General features: G+C 54.3%; 1 protein-coding gene across 3 annotated transcripts; it reads right to left on the reverse strand.

Moving 5' to 3' along the window:
- Window positions 1-323: 323 nt before the first annotated feature.
- FAM131C (family with sequence similarity 131 member C) lies at window positions 324-24,071 on the reverse strand. Of its 3 annotated transcripts, XM_073317002.1 has the most exons (7): window positions 23,928-24,071; window positions 12,291-12,409; window positions 8,847-8,882; window positions 7,731-7,824; window positions 2,213-2,395; window positions 1,502-1,612; window positions 324-980 (listed from the first exon to the last, which is right to left on the reverse strand). In XM_073317002.1, exons 1-7 carry the CDS (start codon window positions 23,950-23,952, stop codon window positions 628-630), a joined length of 921 nt encoding a protein of 306 aa, XP_073173103.1. In that variant the 5' UTR covers window positions 23,953-24,071; the 3' UTR covers window positions 324-627. The 3 variants fall into 3 exon arrangements, with proteins under 3 accessions (XP_073173103.1, XP_073173104.1, XP_073173102.1); XM_073317003.1 differs by lacking the exon at window positions 2,213-2,395; XM_073317001.2 differs by lacking the exons at window positions 12,291-12,409; window positions 23,928-24,071 and having other exon boundaries at window positions 7,735-7,824; window positions 8,847-9,405.
- Window positions 24,072-24,669: the final 598 nt, after the last annotated feature.

Raw genomic sequence — 24,669 nt, forward strand, 5'->3', positions numbered from 1 at the left:
GAGAACACATCTCTGCGGCGAGCTGGAATTGCAGGGGGAAGCACAGAGATGCGCTCAATTTAAACCAGCCGGGAGCTCGTCCCAACTACATCAAGACAAGAAGCCAAAGTGTCGTGTGCCGGCTTGCACACAGACCACACGCTCACGTGGCTAGCTGGGAGCGCCAGGGATGGACTCCCACCTGAAGCACAGACACTGAACACGCTCAGATCAGATGCTTCCCCGGCTCCCCCCACTGTCCCAGCCCTCGGGGAACCCACCGGGGGACGGAACATGTCTGGGTCTTACAGCGATTCTACTCAACGCAGATCAGTAGCCTTGGCCGAAGGAAAATCGATCTAATCCCCAAACTTGGTGCAAACGGCGACAGTCCAGCAAATGCCGCCTCTAAAGGGCTAGGGCTGCCTATGGCCTGGCAGTCCCAGCCCCCCAGGTAGCCCCAGCGGCCACTGTTAGGAGGGATGCTCTTGGTGGTGCTTTGCCATAGTGTGTCAAACCAATAGCAGCTTCTAATCACTGCTCCCAGCAGCATCCAGGGAGCTGGAACTAGCCCTCTGGACAGGACCCCTCGCTCCATCCTCAGGGCAACCCCATCCCCACTTCCTGTCCCGAGGAGGGGTGGGAGATCTAGTTATAAAACACTTCGTCCTCCTCCGAGAGGGAGCTGCTGTCCACATCGTGCAGGGAGTTGCTGAGCCGCTTCTGGCAGGCGCTGGTCATGCCCTCCTGCCTTCTCCCCACGCAGGCCTGCTCCTTCTCCGAGCTGTCTGCCTGGGAGCTCCCGGTCTGGGGAGAGCCGCAGGGGAGAGCCCCGGGGAAGGGGTGGATAGAGTTCCTCCTGTCCACTCCGGAGTGCACCCAGGGTATTGGGGAGGTGTGTGTGGAGGAGGAGCAGGCGGGCAGGCTGCCTTCCAGGTTGGGGCTACTTATCACCTGGGGACTCAGCAGCAGCTTCTCCTGCAGGTAGATGCTCTCCAGGTCTGAAAGCAAAGCCGGGGAGGGGAAGAGTGTTTGTGGGGACTCAGCAGGGCAGGCTACTGTCAGCTGGCAGGGCCTGGAGAACGGGCAAGGTCAACACTTTCGGGAGTGGCCACCAATCCTGGGTGCCCAGCTTGAGACACCTGATTCCTTGAGGCACTGATCACCCGCAGCTCCAGCTGGAGTTGCTGGGTCCTCGGTCCATCCAGGGCCCCAGTCCTGCCCTCCGCTCTGGGTGTCACTCTGGGCTTGTGGAAGGGGATCCCCCAGGGATGCAGCATTGGCCTAGTGCAGGGGAGGGGGAGGTGGCCAGGCTGTCTCTGTGCTCCATGGCCCCAGCTGCCCAAACATCCCCCTTGGAGCAAGATGACAGACATGGAGCCAGGGATCCACACCTGACTGATGCAGGTCACCAGCAAGGATGGCCCCGAGCGACCCTCCTGAATCTGTTACATGCAGGGAGGGCTGGGGAGCACCAGGAGCCCTGCAGGGCTGCTCATGGCAGAGAGAAGGGGGAAGGTACCTTGAAGCTGTACGATCTCCTGGGAGCTGCCCCCGTAATTCATTTCCTCATCGTCTAGTGAGGACCAGGCACTCAGGGTGGCTTCGGTGATGGCAAATTGTTCAGCGACCCCTGGGCAGGACCGTGGGAAACCAAAGACAGGTTACAAGGGGAGGGGATTGATACTGGGCCGTGTCCTGAACCTGGCTACACCAAGGTAAATCTGGCATCACTGAAATCAGAGCGAATCTGGTTGAAGAACAGTGTTTGCAGGAGGAGTCTGGCTTGTCCCCTGGCAAACCAGCGCAATTCTATTGCCGGGATGTAGGAGGTCCCAGAGGGGATCCAGCCACGCTCCATCCAGTCCAGTGCCCTGTCTCCAGCCAGGACCAGCACCCTGCTCCCAGGGGGAGGCGTGATATGGGGATCCCGGTATGGAAAGTGCTGGGATCCTCTGGCTGGCAGTGAGGCTGAGGGACCTCTAGCCAGGTCAGGCCCAGGAGTCCTCTGCATGGGTTGCCATTCGGCTGACAGCTGAGGGACACGGCAAAGGCACGGGCCATTCGCCCCAAGGGATGCCCCAGTGCCCAGCCATTTGCAGTGCTCTGTCACTGCCCTTTAGGGGGCGCCGCTGTACAAGCGGAGTCGGTGCTGGTGCATTGACTGCCCCCCCCCCGCACAGATTATCCCCTGCAGCGTCATTGGCCTAGTGGCTCCCCCCTGCCCACCCACCTGCTGCAAAGCGTGCCTCCCTCAGCTCGTCCGTGAGGTAGGAATAGTGCTCTTCCTCCATCAGCCACGGCTCGCAGCCCACCTGGGGGGCGCTCCAGCCTTTCCACTCAATGAGGTGGGCCACCCGGCCATGAGCCATGGCAGTGGGCTTGGTGATGTGGTCCTTTATGGTCTGGACTAACCCTAAAGCAGAGACAGGGGAGGAGCTGGACTGAAGTGGGCGGGATTCAGACCAGTGGGATCAACGCGTCACGACTTGGTGCTGAAGGAACATCCTGCATGACTGATCATGTCCATGCTGGGTGGGCATCTGCACTGTGGTAGCCAGCCCCCAGCCAGCCAGCCCCACTCACCACAATCCTCTCCTAAGGGGACACTACAGCAGCTGGCTTGGATATCTGCAGGGGGCTTCCCTAAGGAACTGGTAAGGAATCTAGAGGAATATTTATAAGATGTTGCTTGGTTTGGGATTGAGGGGACTTGGCAGAGCTGTGGGTGGGACCCGAGATGGAGTAGCGAGGGGCTGCAGGTCAGGATTGAGGGGCGCTGGCAGAGGTCTGGGTGGGACTCGAGATGGAGTAGCGAGGGGCTGCAGGTCAGGATTGAGGGGCGCTGGCAGAGGTCTGGGTGGGACCCGAGATGGAGTAGCGGGGGGCTGCAGGTCAGGATTGAGGGGCTCTGGCAGATCTCTGGGTGGGACCCGAGATGGAGTAGCGGGGGGCTGCAGGTCAGGATTGAGGGGCGCTGGCAGAGGTCTGGGTGGGACCCGAGATGGAGTAGCGGAGGGGTGCAGGTCAGGATTGAGGGGCGCTGGCAGAGGTCTGGGTGGGACCCGAGATGGAGTAGCGGAGGGGTGAAGGTCAGGATTGAGGGGCGCTGGCAGACGTCTGGGTGGGACCCGAGATGGAGTAGCGGGGGGCTGCAGGTCAGGATTGAGGGGCTCTGGCAGATCTCTGGGTGGGACCCGAGATGGAGTAGCGGGGGGCTGCAGGTCAGGATTGAGGGGCGCTGGCAGAGGTCTGGGTGGGACCCGAGATGGAGTAGCGGAGTGGTGCAGGTCAGGATTGAGGGGCACTGGCAGAGGTCTGGGTGGGACCCGAGATGGAGTAGCCGAGGGGTGCAGGTCAGGATTGAGGGGCGCTGGCAGATCTCTGGGTGGGACCCGAGATGGAGTAGCGGGGGGCTGCAGGTCAGGATTGAGGGGCGCTGGCAGAGGTCTGGGTGGGACCCGAGACGGAGTAGTGGGGGGCTGCAGGTCAGGATTGAGGGGCGCTGGCAGAGGTCTGGGTGGGACCCGAGACGGAGTAGCGGAGGGGTGCAGGTCAGGATTGAGGGGCGCTGGCAGAGGTCTGGGTGGGACCCGAGATGGAGTAGCGGGGGGCTGCAGGTCAGGATTGAGGGGCGCTGGCAGAGGTCTGGGTGGGACCCGAGATGGAATAGCGGGGGGCTGCAGGTCAGGATTGAGGGGCGCTGGCAGAGGTCTGGGTGGGACCCGAGATGGAGTAGCGGAGGGGTGCAGGTCAGGATTGAGGGGCGCTGGCAGAGGTCTGGGTGGGACCCGAGATGGAGTAGCGGAGGGGTGAAGGTCAGGATTGAGGGGCGCTGGCAGACGTCTGGGTGGGACCCGAGATGGAGTAGCGGGGGGCTGCAGGTCAGGATTGAGGGGCTCTGGCAGATCTCTGGGTGGGACCCGAGATGGAGTAGCGGGGGGCTGCAGGTCAGGATTGAGGGGCGCTGGCAGAGGTCTGGGTGGGACCCGAGATGGAGTAGCGGAGTGGTGCAGGTCAGGATTGAGGGGCACTGGCAGAGGTCTGGGTGGGACCCGAGATGGAGTAGCCAAGGGGTGCAGGTCAGGATTGAGGGGCGCTGGCAGATCTCTGGGTGGGACCCGAGATGGAGTAGCGGGGGGCTGCAGGTCAGGATTGAGGGGCGCTGGCAGAGGTCTGGGTGGGACCCGAGATGGAGTAGTGGGGGGCTGCAGGTCAGGATTGAGGGGCGCTGGCAGAGGTCTGGGTGGGACCCGAGACGGAGTAGCGGAGGGGTGCAGGTCAGGATTGAGGGGCGCTGGCAGAGGTCTGGGTGGGACCCGAGATGGAGTAGCGGGGGGCTGCAGGTCAGGATTGAGGGGCGCTGGCAGAGGTCTGGGTGGGACCCGAGATGGAATAGCGGGGGCTGCAGGTCAGGATTGAGGGGCGCTGGCAGAGCTACTTGCAGGATGCCATGGACTGGGATAGCAGGCTGGAACTGAAGTGCACCATCGCCCCTGCCTTGTAACCTGAGACTCAGGCTCCCTTTCTGGATGGTGAAGTGCCCCTGCTTGGGCAATGTGGGGTAATGTTTTTCTCCCAGCGAAAGCGCCCCTGCAGGGCTGCGGCAGCCCTTCTCGCAGCGGTTTTTGCGTGGCTGGGGCTTGGAGCTATTTCCCCGAGGCAGCTGCAGTTTTGCATGTCTCGTTGAGCTGGGAGTTACGTGGCACTTCGCAGGGCAAGCACTGCAGCACTCTGAGGGTGCACTGACGTGGTATCTAACCGGGACCCTCAACAGAGCACAGCAAATCATGGCATTCAAGAGGCACTAGACCCCCGCGGCTGGCTCCAGTCAGCTGACTCAGGCTCGTGGGGCTTGCGTGGCGGGGCTATCAGACTGCAGGGTAGACATTCAGCTCGGGCCCTCGTGAGGAGGGAGGCCAGCCGCGGGTGTTTAACTGCAGCGTAGACACGGGCCCGAAGATGCCACCTTGCACTACGAAGAATTTCTCCAGGGTGAAGTTAGCACTGGTGCAAGGAGCTGGTTAGGCTATTTACCATTGACCCCAGCTCAGGTACAGCACAAGCAGAGCATCTGCCTCTGGGGCTAGAGGGATAGTCAGTCTCCAGGGCTCATTCATTCGATGGCTTTTTTGCTGAGTACCAGCTCTGGTGATAGTCACCAGTTCACTAGGAACTGAACTGAGACTCCTCAAACTCATCATTCCATATGGGCCAGTCTTCAGATAGTCACTGCTCTGAATGACTTGGGCTGGATCCCAGTTTACTGGTGATAAAATTTTGGACAGCTCACCCAGGGGTGATTCCAAAGCCAACTGAAGCCCCTGAGGGAATATCTACATTGCAATTAAACGCTTAGGGCTGGCCTGTGCCAGCTGACTCGGGCTCACAGGGCTCGGACTAGGGGGCTGTTGAACTGGTTTTCCAGGCTTCTCGGACTCTGCCAGGAGCTCTTGCAGCAGGGGAAACAGGAAGAGCTGCCCATCATATGCAGTCATGGCTGAGAAAGAAGCCACTTTTATAAATCCGAGGAAAGGGCAGTGGCTAGAGCATTGGCCACACCTCTGGATGGCCCTTGCCCCACCTGAATTGGGGAAGCAGATAATAAAAGCCTGCAGCTGCTTTCTCTGTAGTGTGATGTGCTTGTTTAGGAGACCAGCTGGCCCAGCCCTAAGTGGATAGAGGAAGAGGCTAAGCATCTCTCCCATGCTAGCCAGTCCCCCTTGATCATTAGCTCCTGCTACTTTGCTAAAAATCACAATTTCTGTTTATCATAAAATTCACTGTGGTTTCTCCCCCTTGCTAAGCCAATAGGAAGCTCCCCGTGGTCTCATGGGATTTCCAGGTGCTCTGGGTCCTGAAGACCTGAACCCTGGTCACAGTGCTGCCCCCGGCATTGCCCCAGCTGTGAGCAGTGTTCCCCCAAATCTGTCTGCTCTGGGTCATCTCCTGAGCAGGTTCTGTCTGTTGTGCTAATTGATGACAGTAGAACATAGTCGCAGCGGGAGGCCATGGCAGGAGAGGCGACTGCCAGGGAGCCAGGGCCAGTCCCATGGAGGGCTCTGGAGACCTTGAACCAGACTCTGTGTTCAGGAGGGAGACGGGCTGCTGTATTTTGTATCATCTGGGGCTTTGTCGGGGCATGTGGCTCCATTCCTAGATACAATGAACTGCAGCGCTCAGGCCTAGAGGTCGGGAATGTAGGGGTCAATGTGGCCAAGTCTGTGTCTGGTGGGATGGGGCATAATCTCCTGGCCAGCTGTAGACGGGGAAGGGCATTATTTTGCCACCCTGGTCATCTGGGGTCTGACAACATCCAGGGGCAGCTGTGCAATCACCTGAGGCCAGGTGTCCCCAGTAGAGGGGGATGATAGAGAAGACGCTAGATCCCCCTTTCCACCACATCCCCTCAGCCACTTGGGCCAGCTTTACCCACCGCTTGCCATCCAGGTGCTGCCCTTGGCTGGGCACGGAGAGACTCGGGTATTGTGTCCGGGCTGCCCTACCAGCTCCCCGAATGGCTCCATGTAGCTGTTGAGTAGGGTGTGGAGGCGGGTTGGGACTGAGGGGCACCAGCCGCGCTGGATGGGAGCCTGGACTGGGCTGGGAGGGTTTTGGAGGCAAACAAACAGATACCCGTGATGCTCCGAGGGGATGGACCGGAGCCATGTCTGCCCCCTCTCCCACCCCATGCCGTGCTCCGAGCAGAATCGTCCTGTCCCTTTCTCCTCGGTGGCTCTGGGAGCTGGGCCTGGGCAGGCAGCCTGGGGGATGATTCCAGCACTGTCGGCCTTGTGGAGAAAAGAGAATCAGGCCAGCAGGGCCAGCCAGCTGGCGGTTTCCATGGAAACAAACGCCTTATTAATCTCCACTACACACAATTAATTACGCCGGGGGGAGGGACGGTCGCAACGGTCACGGCTGCTGCTGAAAGCAGATAAACTCCCTTCCCTCTCCAGTGCAGAGGCAATCAGAGCCGCTCAGCCTGGCCTGTGGGGTCCGGCTGGTCTCTGGCCTGGGGAGGAGGCTGCTTGTTGTTATGGGCAGCGCTAGCTTCTTGCAAGAGCCATGGGCAGATCTGAGATCTGAAAGGCGTGATGGCATGGACCAGAGGATTTGGATGGCTCTACCCAGACCGAGCAGTGGCCCTACCCCTACAGAACTAAGGACGCTTTAGTCTCGTCAGCCTTCGAGGTCAGGACGTAGCGGCTCTCCATGCGGTAACACAAGGCGGGGTGGTCTGTGCTAGCCAGTCTGGGAGTCAGAGAGGCTTGCAGGGGCTGTGTGTATCCAGCAGCCTTGCTAAAGAATCCCCTTTCTGTTCCCCGGAGCCAAGGCATGGCTCTTGTCTAGCCCGAGGCCCGATCCGGCGGGATGATGGGTGCCTGGGCCCTGGACATCCCCTCAGTGGGGGTGGGATCAGGCCCCTTCTGGGATCAGGCCCTAGCTCTAGCAGACCAGCTTGGCTACTGGCTGCTCCATTTGAATGAAGAATGAGGAGACCCCTTCAGGCAAACCTGAATCACCATGACTGCTCTGTCAGAAAGCTCCTCTGAGACCGGGATTCACCCCTGCCGACAACACGGGGGGCAGAGAAGCCCTGCTGGATCTCGGCTGGAAGGCTGGCCTGGCTGCCCCGTCCTGCATGTTTGCACCAGCGCTCCTCTGGGAGGCTGTGCTACGCCCGTCATGCCAACCTGGGGCTCAGGGGTGACGGAGCCTGGTGGGAGGGAGGGATGGTCTTTACCTACCCACCAGAGAGGAGGTCGCCAGGGCTGTGATGTTGTAGCCGCTGGAGCCGGATTTGGAATTGGAGAGGATCCCACTGGATGTCTTGAAACATTTCTGCAGAGGGAGGAGAAACGCAAAGGCTGGCAAGACAGGCTGGGTCAGCGGGTACCCTCAGCCAGCCCCATCTCTAAGAGAGGGGACCCATGCAGGCCATGGGCACTCAGGACTCATGATACGAGATGGGTGGCATTCTGCTGTGGACTCGTGAGGGGGGCTTGTGTGACCATGTCTAGTGCCCTCTGCTGCTGCAAACGTGGTTGCAGAAGTCCACGTGCTTGTAACTCCAGGGGCAACTGTAGTTAATCACAGGTTTCAGAGTAGCAGCCGTGTTAGTCTGTATCCGCAAAAAGCCACAAGTCCTCCTTTTCTTTTTGTAGTTAATCATGGTCATTATGGGGTGAACTGGGTTACACAGAGTACTATGGGATGGAGCCACGCTCCATACCTCCCTTACTTTCTGATTTAGTCTGGCTTAGTTCCCCCCCCCCGCTCCTCCTCCTCATGCGCTGGTGTGTTGCAGTTAAATAAAGCAGCAAGTTCCCAGCCTGCAGGCCAGTGAGTAGACTTATCTTTGTTGCTGAGCCATTCCTCCAAAACTCAGAGATGTGGGCGGTGGGTTTTTTTGGGGGGGGGCATGCTCAGTGTCCGCCAGGAACCTCCCAGCTGTGTCCCGTCAACAGGGCTGGTTCTACACCCGCTGGCACGGAGTCCTGGGACGGCAAGGGTCTGCAGGACCTTACTATCCCATGAAAGCCCACTGGTCCCATTCACTGTAAGGACCCTGTGCCGGCCTTTTGGCCCACCAGAGCCTCCGCATCCCCGCTTTAGCTGAGCAAAGGCCAGGTGATGTGATCACCTTGAACCTACCCCCTCCACTTGCCACAGTTTTCCAGGGACTTCCAACCTGGACAACCTCCCCCAAAAAGCACAGCTTCTGGCATGGCAGCCACCACATGCATCCACTAGGGGGCACCACTTCAGCCACCCCCTGCCCTGCATTCTCCCAGGAGCTCAGCCGAGGGTTCCCAGACTGTAGAAGCAGAAAATACCCTCAGGGCCACCCAACCCACACTGACCTGCAGAGGGTCCCAGCAGAAATCCATCTGGTTTTCCTAAAATACAGGGGAGGAAATGAATTAAAACCGGTGCCAAACCCAGGGCTCCCCAGCCACAGCCCCCCTTTTGTTGCAGATTTGTCACAGGCTGGAGGGGAAACCGAGATTCCTGTAGCCCAATGCAGCTCTCTGGGGAGGGGACGGTCTTCTCTGTACAGCACCTAACACAGTGGCTCCTTCTGTCCTTCTTCATCCTGGCTTGTTTTATTCATTCCCCTCCTGTCCCCATTCCCTTGTTCTCCACTCCAGCAAGTCACTGCTTTTGTCTTGTTTTCCTCCTTAACCCGGGTTTGCAAGTGCTACTGTGATAAAATTATTATTAAACAGCTGCCCTTCCCTCTCTGTGGGGCTCTGGGGTGAGACCTTGGGGAGCCCAAGCAGTGTCAGTTCTATGCGTCCTCGCTCTCTTCTCTGCTCATGACCCCTTCCCCTCCCCTGTGCATCCTCTGGCTAAAGGCTGGACCAGGAGTGCAGCCGCCCGCCCAGATCAGCCAGCAGGGTCTCCCCCCACACTCTCCTCTCCCCTGGGGCTCAGGGATGGTTTGAGTGTCTCTGAACCCCATGAACAGCCGAATTAACCTGTCCGGGGAAACGGCCCAACGGGTGTCAGGGCTTGGGGGGGTGGGCAATAGCCAAATCTCTGCCTTTTAAAACTGAAATCAGGTTCATTCAGTGAAAGTCGTGGGAGCGATTGCTGCTGCTGTGCCGGGTCACTGCTGGGATGAGCTTGACAGGCCTCAGTCAGCAGTGTCTTCAGTGTGGGAAGGATGGGCTTGTAGCTAAAACACTCACTGGGATGCTGTGGATTCAGTTCCCCAGCTCTGCTGCTTAACCCTGGGCAAATTACTTAATCTCTTGGAGTCTTTCTGCCAACTATAAAACGATGGCAATCATTTTCCTCGCTTCCAGGGGTGCCGGGAAGGTAAACTCCTGACTGTTTGTGAGATACTCCACATATAAGCACCTAGATAGAATCGCATTTCAACGGTCTGGCCAGGACTGTGATGAGAAATGGATAATTCTTTATTCAGACAGCTTGTCTGAAAGACACAAAGCTACACAATTCTCTAAGCGAGTGGGCGGGGAGGGGGGAACAGCAGTACAGCCTAGTGAGCAGGGCACAGGAGTGAGGTATGCCTACACTTCGAGCAGGAGATGTGCGTTCCAACTGGAGGAGACATACCCAGGCTAGCTCGGACCGACCCACCCTCATGAGTGGTGGGAGAGGCTACCTGCCCTAAGTACACATCCATCCAAGCCCCAGCTCAAAGTATGGCCATGCTCTGAGACCCAGGCTCTGTTTCTGGTTTTGCCACTGGTCAGCTGGGTGACCTTGGGCATGTAACTTCACCACCACGTGCCTCAGTTTCCCCATCTGTAAAATGGGGATAATGATACTGACCTCCTTTGTAAACCAATTTGAGATTGGCTGATGGAAAGCAGTAGGGATTATTTTTATTACAGGCATATAAGGGAGAAGATCTGAATTTGGGGATAGGTTTTTAATTACAAGATTTTTATTTTTTCCCCCACCATAAAAGTGGAATTTCCCCTCAGGAAATTACACTGGTTGGAGGTGTAGGATGGGCAGTATTCAGACCTGGACAATGGCAAATTTCAGGGGTAATGTCTGTCTAATCCATCTGGTCTTATACTGCACCCATCACCACAGGATCTGGGTGCCCTGCACACCACTGGCGAGATGGGCCTGGAATGCCCCCTTTCTACTACAACAGTTCTCACTCGCTTTTGATTCACGGCCTTAAAAATAAACAAGTATCCCACAATGCTTTGCAACTTCGGCCACAAAGGATGGTGGGCTTTGGGCTGTGGGAAGAACTAATGGGAGGTTTTCGGGTACTGTGGGTGGGGGCTGCTGGCAGGGGCCATCTGTGTAAGTTCCGGGGTATCACAGCTTAAAACTCTGGTGTGTTTCATAGACAGCATTCTGCATGAAACTGGCTTGTTCTTTCCCTCAGAGCGGGACAGCTGGACCCCCAGCTCTTTCTAAAGCAGCTCAGCGTCATTGTCTCTGTTTTACTCATGGGAAACTGAGGCACAATTTTTGCTTATTCCTAAAACATATAAACAGAAGTGGAGGTTGCTTGGTGTGGAGGTTAGATTGGGGGCTGTTTGGAACAACCTGCACAGTGCCCTAAACAGCGGCCAGTGAAAGCTTTATACCACTTCTCCCCCAGTGTTCTTTCCACACTGTTTACCCTGCAGCACATTCGTCCCTGGCACAGAGAGACTGTGTCGAGCAGTAGTAACAACACCCAGCTCTGATATGGCGCTTGTCACCGCGAATGCAGGTCAGGGTCATTAACAGATGGGGAAACTGAGGCACAGAGCAGGGAAGTGACTTGCCCAGGGTCACACAGCAGGTTAGTGCTAGAGCGAGGAATAGAACCCAAGTGTCCTGATTCCTAGGCAGGGGCCCTAGCTGCTAGACAGCACTACCTCTCTAACACCCTTTCACACTTGGTGAATGGATGGAGCGCCCTGAACCCAGAACTGGGCTGGCCAGGTAGCAGCAGCCTCCCCTGCCACGCACACAGGGTAAGGTAGTGCTGTGGGTGCTGACCTGGGGGGAAGGCTCCATGGCTTAGCTTGTCAGCTCCTTAAGACAGGGCCTGTCATTCTGTCCCGCGTTTGTAAAGCGCCTCACACAATGGGGTCCTGGGTCCTGACTGGGGATCCTGGATGTTATAATAATAATAACATGGCCCGGTCGGTGCTTGGCCTCACGGAGAGGCTGCCAATAAGCACAGGAAATACGGATCCCTGGCCACTTGGCCTTTGTCTGAGTCACCAAGCTGCTGTTACACGGGCCACTGAACAGCCCGTAGTCTATAATAGCTTTCATTCCCTCATGAACGGGTGAGCGGCTCCCCCGCCTGTAACCCATCCCTGAGTCATCCACACTACGTGCCAGCAGAATCCTCAGAGTGACCTTTTGGGCTGCAGGGAAATGTTTAACCGCCCCCCCCCCCACACACACACACCCTCGGTGACCAGATAGCAAGTGTGAAAAATTGGGATTGGGGTGGGGGGTAATAGGTGTCTATATAAGAAAAAGCCCCAAATATCGGGACAAGTCCCTATAAAATTGGGACATCTGGTCATCCTACCAAAGCATCACAAGCCTCAAGGTTTGTTTGCCAAACAGCAACTAGAAGTCAGCTATAACAGTCACCCTCACAGATCATCAGCAGGGTTCGAACCCAGGTCCTTCAGCAGCACAGTGTAGCTCTTTGGAGCTAGTAAAGTGACTCCACTAGCTAGCAGCGGTAGTACCCTGTTCTTCTCATTGAGGCCAAGCTGCTGGAAGGGGTCACAACACATATGTTGCATATTCCTGTAGCACTTGTGATGATTGTCCTGGGGGTCTGACTCTTTGGTTACCTTGCTGTTGTCCTTCTCCAGGGCAGCTGCGGGCACTTGCTGACTGTCACGGTGAGTGGAAGGAGGGCACTGTAGGTGGCTGGCGATAGAATATTCCTTCTGAGCACTTGTGAAGAATTCTGCAACCGAAGGAGACAAGAGATGGGTGACAGAGACGTGCTGGGCCTGGTAACCCTCCTTCGGTGTCTATTTACAGGGCAGTTTTTAAAGAGATGCTTGGAAAACTGGGGATGGGGGAGATGGAAAATTTCAACTTTTTGGCCCAAAATTGAACCCCAAATCTTTCCATTTGGAAATGGTGCTGCGGTGCCTCATGGGAGTTGTAGTTCAGCTGCCTCATGTCCCCATTCTCCTCTATAGGACAGGCTCTTCAGCCAGACTACATCTCCCATGATGCACCGTGGCCTCGCATGCTGTGCCACCACAGTGCATCATGGACGCCCATGGTTCTGGTGCCCCATGGGATATGTAGTTTGATGGGGAACTTGGCCCACAGAGGTGAATGGAGATGTGAAATACCCAGCTCCCATAGGGCACTGGAGCAGCATTTCCAAATAGAAATATTTTGGTTTTCAGGTGTTCAGCTTTTTGACAAAATGTCACCATTTTCCAGGGAAAGCAGACACTTTTTGTGAAAAATTTTGTTTAGTTGAAGACCTAATTTTCCATCAAAAACAGCGTACATGGAAAATTTCCCACTAGGTGTGACAGAGTGCTAGGGTCTGAGAGCAGACCCAGGGTTCTGCTCGCTGGGGCACTAGCTAGATCCCCCTGGGCTGGATTTAACTGGGGGGATGGGTGCTCAATGGTTTAATTAGGTAGGAGGCTGATGAGCTAAAGAGAACAATCAACCTGCTAACTGACAACAGGTAAAGGCAAGGAAGGAAGTGCAAGGGGGGTGACTAGCAGAGGCTGTGGGAGACAGGATCCTGAGATCTCTGGATAGCGGGCAAAGGGGGCTGTTTACTTCCCATGGCATGTTGCTGGACTGGTGGGGGAAATCCAACAAATAACACACAGGTGCTTATAAACTTGGAAGCAACCAGCCTCTTTGGGTGGTCCCGAGGGGGGAGAAGAGAGCCTGTTACACATGCCTAAGTTATGGATCAAAATATGGACATCCCAAATCTCTTGCAGTGGCTTCTATGCCACTTAATACTGTATCTATCTATTCCCTGTGTTCCTCTCTTGCCCCTGCCAGCTGACAGCCACACGGTGCTCCACAAACATTAATGCTTCGGCCTCACAAGCCCCTTGTCAGTACTGTTATCCCCACTTTACAGACGGGAAAACTGAGGCACAGCCTGCCAGGAGTGTGCCTTGGCAGGAATGGCCACCTCCCTCCCTCCTGCCACAGTGCCCTTCAGTAATCCCAGCCCTTCCCTCAAGAGCTGACCAGGCGGTTTGTATTTTGACTTATTCTGTGTTTGTACAGCACCTTGCACCACAGGGCTGGGCCCTCTTGGCACTGCCTTAGTACAGCTAATCAATAATGATTAGAATTGACAAGCTTATTGTATTAATTAGGCTTGAAAACCGTTAATACATTTACTTAACTGGGCAGCATCGTTCCTGATGATTGCATGTTTGATGGAAAGTCTGGAATAGATCAAGCAAGTGCCGGATGTGAAAAACTCAGCACAGGTGGAAGTTCAATGCAATTAGCAAAAATGCCAAACACAAGATCCTTAGAACCAACGTCCTACGTGTCCTATAGGGAGCAAAGTCCTGGAAATATAAGAAGTCCCTCTAGTGCAAACTGAACAGCGTTGTGTGCAGGTGATAGAATCAGCAATGAAGAGAGCCTAGACCAGGCACAACTACCTACATCACTCGTGCTACAGAAGAAAGGATGGATGGATTTGGAACATTTTTACAAATGCCCAATAATGGCTCCCTAAACAGGTGTTTCTTTGGCAACCCCAGGGCAGGAGACAGAGAGGCCAACCTAGAGTGTAGAACTGATCAATGAAATTGTTTTTAATTGTTCACTTTATTAATATAACTTCATAAGTAAAGTATGATGAATGAAACTACATTCATTCATAAAACCAGGTACCCCAATAACTGGCTAATTGAGTTTCACTTTCAATCCAATTGCTGCGGAAATAGCTGAAACTTGCACTGCTTCAACATTGTAACTCTGCTCCCTGTTTGCCGTTCCTTACCCTTGTCCATGGTGTAATCCAAACTCCATTTTAACTTGTCCCAAACTCCATTTTAAAATGCTCACTTCATTTTTGCAAAACCCGGCTGTAATCTGATTAGTGTAGTTTAGATGTGGGAATGAGGTATGTATGGATGATGGAATCAACCTCCAGCCCCAGGCTGTCCTGATGAAATAAAGTGTAAACACCAAAGGCTGAAGATGCAGACAGCAGGCCTGACAAAGCAAGAAGAGTCCACCCTCAAAAGAAAAGAGCAAAAGTACAATTGAAGAAACATCAAAGCCAGGTCCCAGGCTGAAAGTCATGTCTGCAATTGACGGGTGATCAGTCACACCGGACCCAGAGGCCGCGTGACACAGCAAGACCTGTAAACTCTGGATTCAAACTAAAGCCTACAAAAAGGATGGATGAGATGGAAGACTTTGGAGGGTAACATTCTGCTGCCAACATGGAAGGGCATCGGTGCATGCCCAACAGAAACCCAGCCCTTCCTTGTTCTCGGCTTTCCTGGCCAGTTAGCCGCCACAAGCTACGAACCCTACGAAAGCTACGAAAGCTACGAAAGCTACAAATTTTGGGATGTATAAGTAGGGGCATAGCGAGCAGATCGAGGGACGTGATCGTTCCCCTCTATTCGACATTGGTGAGGCCTCATCTGGAGTACTGTGTCCAGTTTTGGGCCCCACACTTCAAGAAGGATGTGGAGAAATTGGAGAGAGTCCAGCGAAGGGCAACAAAAATGATTAGGGGACTGGAACACATGAGTTATGAGGAGAGGCTGAGGGAGCTGGGATTGTTTAGCCTGCAGAAGAGAAGAATGAGGGGGGATTTGATAGCTGCTTTCAACTACCTGAAAGGGGGTTCCAAAGAGGATGGCTCTAGACTGTTCTCAATGGTAGCAGATGACAGAACGAGGAGTAATGGGCTCAAGTTGCAGTGGGGGAGGTTTAGATTGGATATTAGGAAAAACTTTTTCACTAGGAGGGTGGTGAAACACTGGAATGCGTTACCTAGGGAGGTGGTAGAATCTCCTTCCTTAGAGGTTTTTAAGGTCAGGCTTGTCAAAGCCCTGGCTGGGATGATTTAACTGGGAATTGGTCCTGCTTTGAGCAGGGGGTTGGACTAGATGACCTTCTGGGGTCCCTTCCAACCCTGATATTCTATGATTCTATGATTCTATGATTCTAACCCAAGCCACGAATTCAAGCTACATTCAGGACTGGTAACTATCCAGCAGCTGCAGAACATTTGATGTGTGTGTGTGTGTGTGTGTGTATACATAGGTATTAGATATGAGTTATTGGTCTTAAATCCAATTGTGTTATTATAATAAACGAGACCTCTTGTCTTGTCCCCTAGAACGATCCTGTGCAGTTTTGTCTGTATAACAAGAGCACCCGCATAGCACGATAATGGCTGAAGGAATGTTATTGCACCCAAATATAAAAGTGATCGGAAAATGAGCCCAGGATGGGAGTAATTGGGCTGTTTGCCTGATGCACCTAATCGTGTGGGCAGGCTGATGATGATGAGAAAACACCTGCCCTTAAAGCTCTGGGAGCTAGGACAGCAATTGACACACCTGGTCCATACAACAGATACATCAGGTACAACTCCGACCCATGTAGCCACACGCCAGGGCAATCAAATAGAGGAGAATTACCCGAGCCCACTTAGACAGCTCCCAGCCATCGCTAATTCCATCCCCAAAGGCCAAGAAAGCCCATGCACCCACCACGATTCCCTGCACATCAATGCATTTGCAATAGTTTGGACCAAGAGGAGAACAAATTTTAAAGTCGAGAGCCCTTCGTGGGAAATGCCAGGCGCCAAATCTCGCTGTAAAGCAGTGTTTGTGGCCCACAAAATAAATTGCACAGCCAGGCAAGCAGCAGGAAAAGCTCAGGAAGACAGGCAGGGAGGTGAAGTGTAACAGAGATGGGCAAAAGCCATTGCAAGAGCCTGCGCTCTTCAAGGTGACCTGCGTTAGGAGATATAATTGGGCCCTGAGCCCTCTAATGCTGGGATGGACACAAGGCCTGGAAGACAGCTTTGGATTTTTCCTGTTTGGTGCTTATTTTGCATTCCAAATTCGGGTCTTGCCTACTCTAGGTTTCCAGGGCGACACTAGGTCTGGTTGGAGACCTGGTCAGATCCGAGCCTCAGGAGTGTCATGCGAGTAAAAGCTGATTAACAGAGGGAGAGGGAGGTGATTTTGTTCAGACTCTTTAAACCGGTTGGCTTTGCTTTGTGGCAAACAGGCATTTGAGTCAAACGCATGGCAAACGCTTGGGAACAAGCGCATCTTTGCTAAAGCTCTGACACCTTCTCTGCTGCAATTAAAGACCGAAGAGCGCTGACAGCTTCCGTCTCCAGGATCTCCAAGGAGCGCTCCAGCAGAACCAGAGACGAGCAGACATTTCAAAGGGACAGAGTTTAATCATCCTCAGGAAGCAAAAAGGCCACAACTACGTCCCCTTCTCTCTTCACAAGGCCCCTGGGAGCAGTCTGTATTCAGCATTAGCATGGGGCAGGGCTTTGTGCTGCCTTGTCCTTCCCCAGCAATGCTCATCAACGTCTGAGTGCACAACCAGTTTTGCCTCCGTCCCCACCGGCCGTGCGCTCCCAGGGATTTGCTAGGGAGAGGATCGGCTAAGGATGTACACTCTCCACAGCATGGTCCTGTGCTCCTACCCCAGCGAGTGTGGCGTGTTCAGAGAGCGTTGTGGGGCTGCAGCTATCCAGCCCGGGAAACTAGCAGAGCTGCTGATGGACCCGGCTGACAGTGCTGAGCCTGGAAAAGGGAGCCCATGGCCCTGTTCTCTTCCACCCTCATCCACCTGCTCAGGGAAGGTGTCCCCTACTCCCGGACCCGCACTCCACCCCAGCCAGCTCAGAAGGCACCTTCTCCACATCTGCCCCTGTTATGATCTCTGTCTCACCTTTGCTGTGCCTGGTGCTCTGCAGGCCAATGCAAGAAGACAAGCTCCCTGCTCTGATGAACTTCGGATCTGTGAGGCCTCGCAAACTCCTACACCCCCGTCCCATGACTGCCTGATGGGAGCAGCCCCCATTGCATCCGTTGGGATTAGCTCACAGAAGTAAACATGACACCGCCGGAGTGAGCATCTGCATGCTCAGCCCCTTAGGGTGCAGAGAGGCGAAGCAGTGCAGGCAGGTGCAGCGTTGCCAACTCTAGTGATTTTTGTCACGAGTCTCATGATAATTATTGTTTCCCGTAAAGCCCCAGCTCCTGGAGTCAGGTGGATCTGTGATGATTTCAGCCTTCATTCTTAAAGAAAAAGTACGTTTCTAGCACTCATGGCTGCGAAAAAAGCTTCAAAATGTGACCCCTAAAGGCTCAAAAGCAGAAGGCAAATAAAAAGAGCTCCAAATCTATTATTTTTATATAATCTCATGATTTTCAAACCATGATTTCTGGTGAGCCTGACGCGTGATTTTTCAACCTCTGGGGTTGGCCCTCCTGTAGGTGTAGACATACCTGCCCTAGCTTTGTGATCTAGCCAGCAGGGCCCCGAAATGTGAGTATGTATCCGGAGTTCCAACCAGGCTGTCCCAGAGCCCCTGCTGCTACATCTTCATGGCTATTTTCAGCCGTGCTAGGCAGATCAAAGCTATGGCGACCTACGCTGCAATCGCACCTCTGATTATGGGGTCGACGTACCCTATGTTTGACAACTCTGGCCGTGTGCATGATGCACACGAGGGCCAGGCGCTCATGGATGCAACAGGGAAGGCCTTGGCTTGTCTAGACTTGGGTTTGGAAGGCATTAGCTCACATGGGGTAGGCTTTAACTCAGCCAGTTTAAAACACGTTGACGGCACATTGCCTTGTTAACACATTAGCTAACACCTTCCTGACCCTAGTCTAGACAGGACCTCGGTCTATATATGAACCTGTGTGTACCCTTCTACATAGGGAACCTAGGCAGGCTTAGAACAACTCTCCGTGCTGGGATTTGGCCAGGGCATGGTGGTCCAAGCTACAATGACACATGAAGCCACCTAGAGTCAGTAAGACACTGTTCAGAGCAAACCCTGCCCTGCAACCTGCTGCATTTTCCATCTGATTTCAACATCTGCCTCATAGGGTGACCAGATGTCCCATTTTTAAAGGGACAGTCCCGTTTTTTGGGACTTTTTTTTATATAGGTGCCTATTACCCCTCACCCCCTGTCCCATTTTTTCACAGTTGCTATCTGGTCACCCTACCTCATACCTTAAAAATCTCATCCGCTTTGAGAACCTGGTGGGCGGCCGCCTTGCCTTTCACAGCTGATTTTATGTATTTTATCCCCAGTTCCTGAGAAGCCATTGGCACTTCCTCCTAGAAACCATGTTCTCATGCCCAGCTGCCCCCTTGGCACCTGCTTTCAACTCTGGGCCCTTGCCTGCCCCGCTGAAACCCTGGAAGCTTCCTCAGCGGGAAGCCCTTGTCCTCCCTCAGACAGTGCAGCCCTTTCACAGCTTTGACTCTGATGCTCCCAGCTGCCTGACAGTGGGGAGGAATATAATGGATGCAGGAAATTAGCTTTCAAGTGTGATTCTGCTCAGAGACATGCCTTGATATAAAGGGTTTTGTGAGGCTCCATGTTTATTTGTCCTCAAAGGTACTTTGGAAAATTTCAGGCACCTCAATACCTTTGCGGATCTAGGGCTCGGTGACTCCAGACCAAATGTGTCCCCTTTCTGAGTAAAGAGATGAGGTCTTTCTAGCTGCCGGCCCTGCAAACTCCTGCCGGGCTCTGAGAGTCACGCTGGGGGTTCTCATCCTTCTCCCCAACCATCGCCAGTTGCAAAGGGTTAGCTGGCAAATTCTACACCCAGGCAGCCCCCTTGTCTTGAATGGGTTTGCACAGATGGGGCTGATAGGAATAGAGTGGCCAGCTCTGTGGATGAAGTGGGAGGCAGAATTGAATCCAGCTCCCCCTGTGCTGGCTCCTGCAGGGCGAATGAGAGCAAAATGTGGTTGTGTCCCTGAAGCGAACAGGTGGGAGTGGCAATGCACACGGGGCGGGAGTCTTGATCGCCCTACGCCTCATGCACTGCAGCAAAGTGGTTGTGAATGGCTCCCATATGCAAATGGTCAAAACCACCTTGGTCCTGCAAGTGGTTCAGTCATCTGGAAACTGGTGAAGTCTGAACAGATCAGGACTCCTTGAACCACCTCAAACGGGGTCCATGTGATGGCTCTCTAAGCAGCTTAGCTGAATTGGGTTTTTTATTAGTATTTATTATTTGTATTTTCATAGCAGGGCCCCACTGTGCTAGGCGCTCTACAAACACAGGAAATCTCCCCAGTGGAGATGGTATCTTGCAATAAAGTCACCCACTCTGGAAAACATGTCAGAGAGGAAGGGGAGAATTTCTCAATTCTGGGAGCACAAACTCAGGACTGGGCTTTTGGAGATCTGGGGTCTAGTCCCAATTCTGCTGCTGGGTGACCTTGGGCAAGTCTCACCCCTGCTCTGTACCTCAGTTTTCCCATCTGTAAAATGGGATAATAAGACTGCCGTCCTGTGTACCGTGCCTGGAGATCTATTGGTGAAAAGTGCTAGCTAAGAAGTAGGTGTTATGAAGCTTACTTAATTTTTATGCCAAATCTCTTTTCCAGCTTCTGGCCCCCTGTATAGCCTGGCTCCTTGTGGCACAGCTGAGAACACCATGCTGTGTGTATTATCAGTCCCTTTCCATGGCTCCTTTGCAAGCTGCACCTTGCAGCCCGTGATAACGAGCCTGCTAGAGCTCTCCCTTTCCCCATCCTTCTCCCCAGCAACTAATCTCCCCCCAGACTCCCAGCGGGCAGAGCCCTAGCTGCCTGGCACATGTCCACCTAACAGGCTCTGCAGACAGTAATATTATTAAGTGTAACTGACGGTTCTGGGTGGTGAGTCATAGACACAAGTACAGTGTGCCACTCCTGCCCAGCCTCACAAGGCCACATCTAGGGAAGGATGCCACAGGCTGACGCTAACGGCCCTCGGAGAACAAAATTCCTCTTCTCTACAGATATTTATAGTGAGTGTATAGGGGGTGTATATGCACAGTGCCGTGGGGTCTGGTGCAAACCAGGGGCATTTCAAAGGCTTTGCTTCTCCATAAGCAGTCTCTCCTCTGCAGGTTTCGGCAGCACTTAAGGCTTTTGTGTACACACACACACATCTATAACTATATAAGTGTGCCTGGATCTGGTTAAAAGAGAAACTGGAGCTTTCCAAATGGAGTGGAAGCATTTAAACATCCAGCTCCCCCTGGAGTTGAACCGCACCAGATCTAATCCATCTGCTCTGATGTGGGTGGGTGGGTGTGAAATTAGAAGTGTCTGTAACAACCACCCACTAAAAGGAATTGCAAAATGTTGGTGTTTTGGGATTATGTAAAAGAAAAATTGGGTTGGCTTTCCTTCTTCTTTGGGCCAGTGTTGATCTGGGTGGATTTGCATTTTCTGAAATCCCGTTGTAACTGGAAAAGTGGACTATTTTTATCAGGCTGGTTATTGTCATTGAATTCTGTGAGTCTGACCTGAGATTGGGACTCTTAGGGGTGTCCTACCCCTGGTAGCATGACAGAGATGTAGATCTCAAAGGAGATCAGTAGCATTGCCTCCATTTTACAGGTGGGGAAACTGAGGTACAATAAGGGGCAATGACTTGCCCCAGGTCACCCAGTAGAACCACGACTAGAACCCTGGTATCCTGAAGTGCAGTCTAGCACTCTGTCCACTAGGCCACATTGCCTCCCTTAAACTTACACCACTTAAGTGACTCACAGATATTTACAGTTTTCCCCTCACGATGCTCCTGGGAGGCTCAGTGTGAGTGTGGACCCTTTTGTCCTTGTCACCCAGGGCCACCTGGAGCTGAGGCCCTATCAAGAATCCTGGTGTGATAGGACCATGCCAGCAGCCAAGAGCGAGCTGTCCCCTTGCTGCCTTGAAAGCAAAGGAGGACACGCGCTGAGACATACAGCCATGCAAAAGCCCGGCCACGCGGACTGTTTGTACCTGCACCGTTTGGCTGTGAAGATCCTGAGGGATTCATCCAACATACGTGACTCAAGGGAAACTGACAATGGCTCCGTGGGAGGCATGGCTGGCTTCCATGTCACTCTCAGGGCTAGGCTGATCTCGATGTGCAGCCCTCACAGTGTAAGATGATGTGTGCAGTGACAAGGGCCTGTCTCGGCCTAGCTGTGCGTTCGGGGCCACGTTGTCAAAAGAACTCCACAGGCGTGGAGAATCTGGCTGATGGAGCTCTCTGGAGAATCTGGCCCTGGTCTGATTTGGCTCCAGTGTCTCCTGGACTTTGTAACAGGCCTTTCACCTCTAGTTTGAATTCAGATCAACTCAGTCATGACTTAAAAGCTGGCGCTATCTCAAGGCTGGCGTGGCATGAGTGTTCCCACGAGACTGATTTCCACGCCCTACATATCACCTGCACAACCGGCAGCCTGCAGGAGAGAAGCCAAGTCCCTGAGTGGGCCCCGCCCTCACCAGTGGCTGCCTCTGGGTTGGCAAGGGCGTGTTGGCAGAGGAGGGTGCAGGGCATAGCTGCACAGGTGTTGTAGCTAAGCAGAATTCCCTATTGCTACAGGCCTGTCACCTGTACTGGCTGCTTTTCCCCCCACACCTCTTCCTCTAAGCCCTTCCCATCCCAATACCACAAGGGCCCAAGACCTCCCCATCAACCTCCCCGTGATCGTCCATCAGTCCAGGAGGAGGGAGCTGGATGGGGAGGTCTCTGCCAGTGGGAGCCTTTCTCCAGCCCCTCGTCCATCCAGGCAGGGTTCCTATGCGCAGCATCCACTTTCTGCTTGGCCTCCTTCTTGGCATGGTGGGTGCAAGTGTCCTCAGCTCCGTGTCCCCTTCTGGATCCCTTGCTTTGCCCCTGTGACTTGTTTCGCCATCCCGGTTTGTTCATTTGTTGTGCCCAGTATTCAGCTGATTTCTGGGCCCTGGGGTCCCTCCCTTGCCTGAGGGCCTTCCGTTGCTTTGATGGGCTCTGCCCACCAGTCCCAATCACCAAAGAGGCTCCAACCTTTCACCAACACCCGACTCACTTTAAAAAGCAGCCCAGTAATACATGGGGAAAACATGCCGACACCGGCTTTCCTTGTGCATTATACAGTCTCAAAGACCCAAGGTCTTCACCACTGGTTCTTATTGGCACAGGGAGGCTAGTCCCAGTGTGCAGCTGGATATAGTCCCCTCCTCCATGGCGATGTGCACTGCTGGACCATTAGAGCACTGTACCCCAGAGGTGGCTGCATTTTGGCGTGGGATGAAACAATCATTACAAATTGCTTTGCAATGCAGCTTTTAGGATGAAAGCCTCTGTTATAAGGGAATATTTCCTTAGAAAAATATGACTCTCTGGGCTGAATTCAACACAAGTTGCACATGGAAGCTGAGAACTGGCCAGGGTTTGTGGGACTAGAACCCAGAACCCTGTCTCCCCTGTTGTAACCCCATACCCAGGTTGCTTCAGGGCTGTTTTACCATCTGAAATCACCCTGGGGAATGCATCGGAGAGTCTGGGCCCAATTCTAATCCTATGTATGCTGGCATAAATCAGGAGTAATCCCACCAATCTCAATGGACTCACACTGGTGCAAACAATTGGGACCTCTAGCTTGATGATGCTCGCTTCCGTCAGTCTTCCCACCTAGCACCAAATGCCTCCCTTTATTGCCTGCTCCTCCCTGAGTGACTGTCCTAGAGACGTGGCAAGTTGTCACTGCCCTGGGGTTGGAAGACAAGTGCCTGACTGTCTGCATGCAGCAAGCCAGGAGCTGCCGTGGCAGAGTCTCTGTCTCATCCTGGCTGTGCAGGGCAGGGCTTGACCGAGATGCCAGGAGGCTGGGGTTTGGGAGGGGGAGATTGGGAGTTTGATGCGGGTCAGACCAGGGCTCCATTCAGACAGTGGCTGGAAACAAAGGTGCAAGAAACCCCCTAGTGGACACAGATGGAATAACCTGCCTTTAGGGGAGGTTTCTGCCTGACCCATCTCAGTTAGTGTCCTGTTTATGCCCTGGAGCATGGGGATTTTTACCGAGTACGTGAGTGAAGCTCTAGCCAGTGTCCGAGGGGAGCCTTGTAGTAAAGGCAAAAGCTAAATGCCCCACCCCCAGGTCTGCCCCCCCAGCCAACAGCCCTCAGCTAGCAGGGAATAAAGCCATTCCCTTCCTCCTTGTCCTGAGTCTCTGTTACATTCAGTAACACCCCCCCACACAAAAACACACACACGTCCAAGGGACTGGCTGGCAAGGCGGGGCATGGGCAGACCCCCATGGGGAGGCAGACACTAAGTAAACAATCCTTGGGCTGGAGAGCAGCTGCCTTTGGATGGCAGGTGCGAGTCGGCGGCTCTCTCCCCTCCCCCTCTCCTTCCAGCCCTGGCTGGCTCAGCCCCCCTGCCCCACCCCTCCCTCCGCGGTGGATGGCACTCACCTTGGGACACGCAGGACCCCATCATGCGGGGCTCCTCTTCAGCCCCCTCTTGGACAGCTGGAGGCTCATCTCTTCTCTCCCCAGCTCATCTGTTCCCAAGCCAGCTCTGTAGCCTGCCCAAGGTGCGGACAGAAGACCCACCTCCCCCCCAAAACCCCCCCGGTTGAATTTTTTCCTCCTCGGCGCTCACTTCCTCCTCCTCCCCTGCTCCCCCCTTCCCCAAGTTTGCAGGCGACTGTAGCACTGTCTCCGGCGAGCCGCAGGGGAAGAGGAGGCAGGCGGCACAGCGCGCGGAGGAGAGACAGACGGACGTGCACACACAGAGGGGAAGAAAAGGCAGCTCTCTGCCAGTCAGGGCTCCTTGGGGGATTAGCTGGGCTTTAGCCACCTCCCCTCTCGCCTGGCTGCTCTCCCCACCAGCGCTTGCTGGAGCCGGGGAGCTGTGGGGGGCCCTTTGTCCTTCGCCGCCCGTGGAGAGGAGCCCACTTGTTGCATTCCCTGAGAGCACTGGCGGGCCTGTTTCTCCTTGCCCTGACCCCAGGCGCTGCCTTGACCCCTGAGTCCAAGGAGGGTCAGGCTCAGAGGCTCTGCCCTCCCCGAGCCGGCTGTGATGCTGAGGGGGGTTACAAACTGGCTCCTGACAATGTAACAACAGTCCCCCCTCCCGCCCCCAGCTGTGACTGAACCACTTTGCTGGGCCCCCAAAACTGCCACTTGTCTCCGCTGACTGCTGAGATCAGCA

This window comes from Lepidochelys kempii, chromosome 18, assembly GCF_965140285.1.
Source record: "Lepidochelys kempii isolate rLepKem1 chromosome 18, rLepKem1.hap1, whole genome shotgun sequence".
Taxonomy (NCBI): domain Eukaryota; kingdom Metazoa; phylum Chordata; order Testudines; family Cheloniidae; genus Lepidochelys; species Lepidochelys kempii.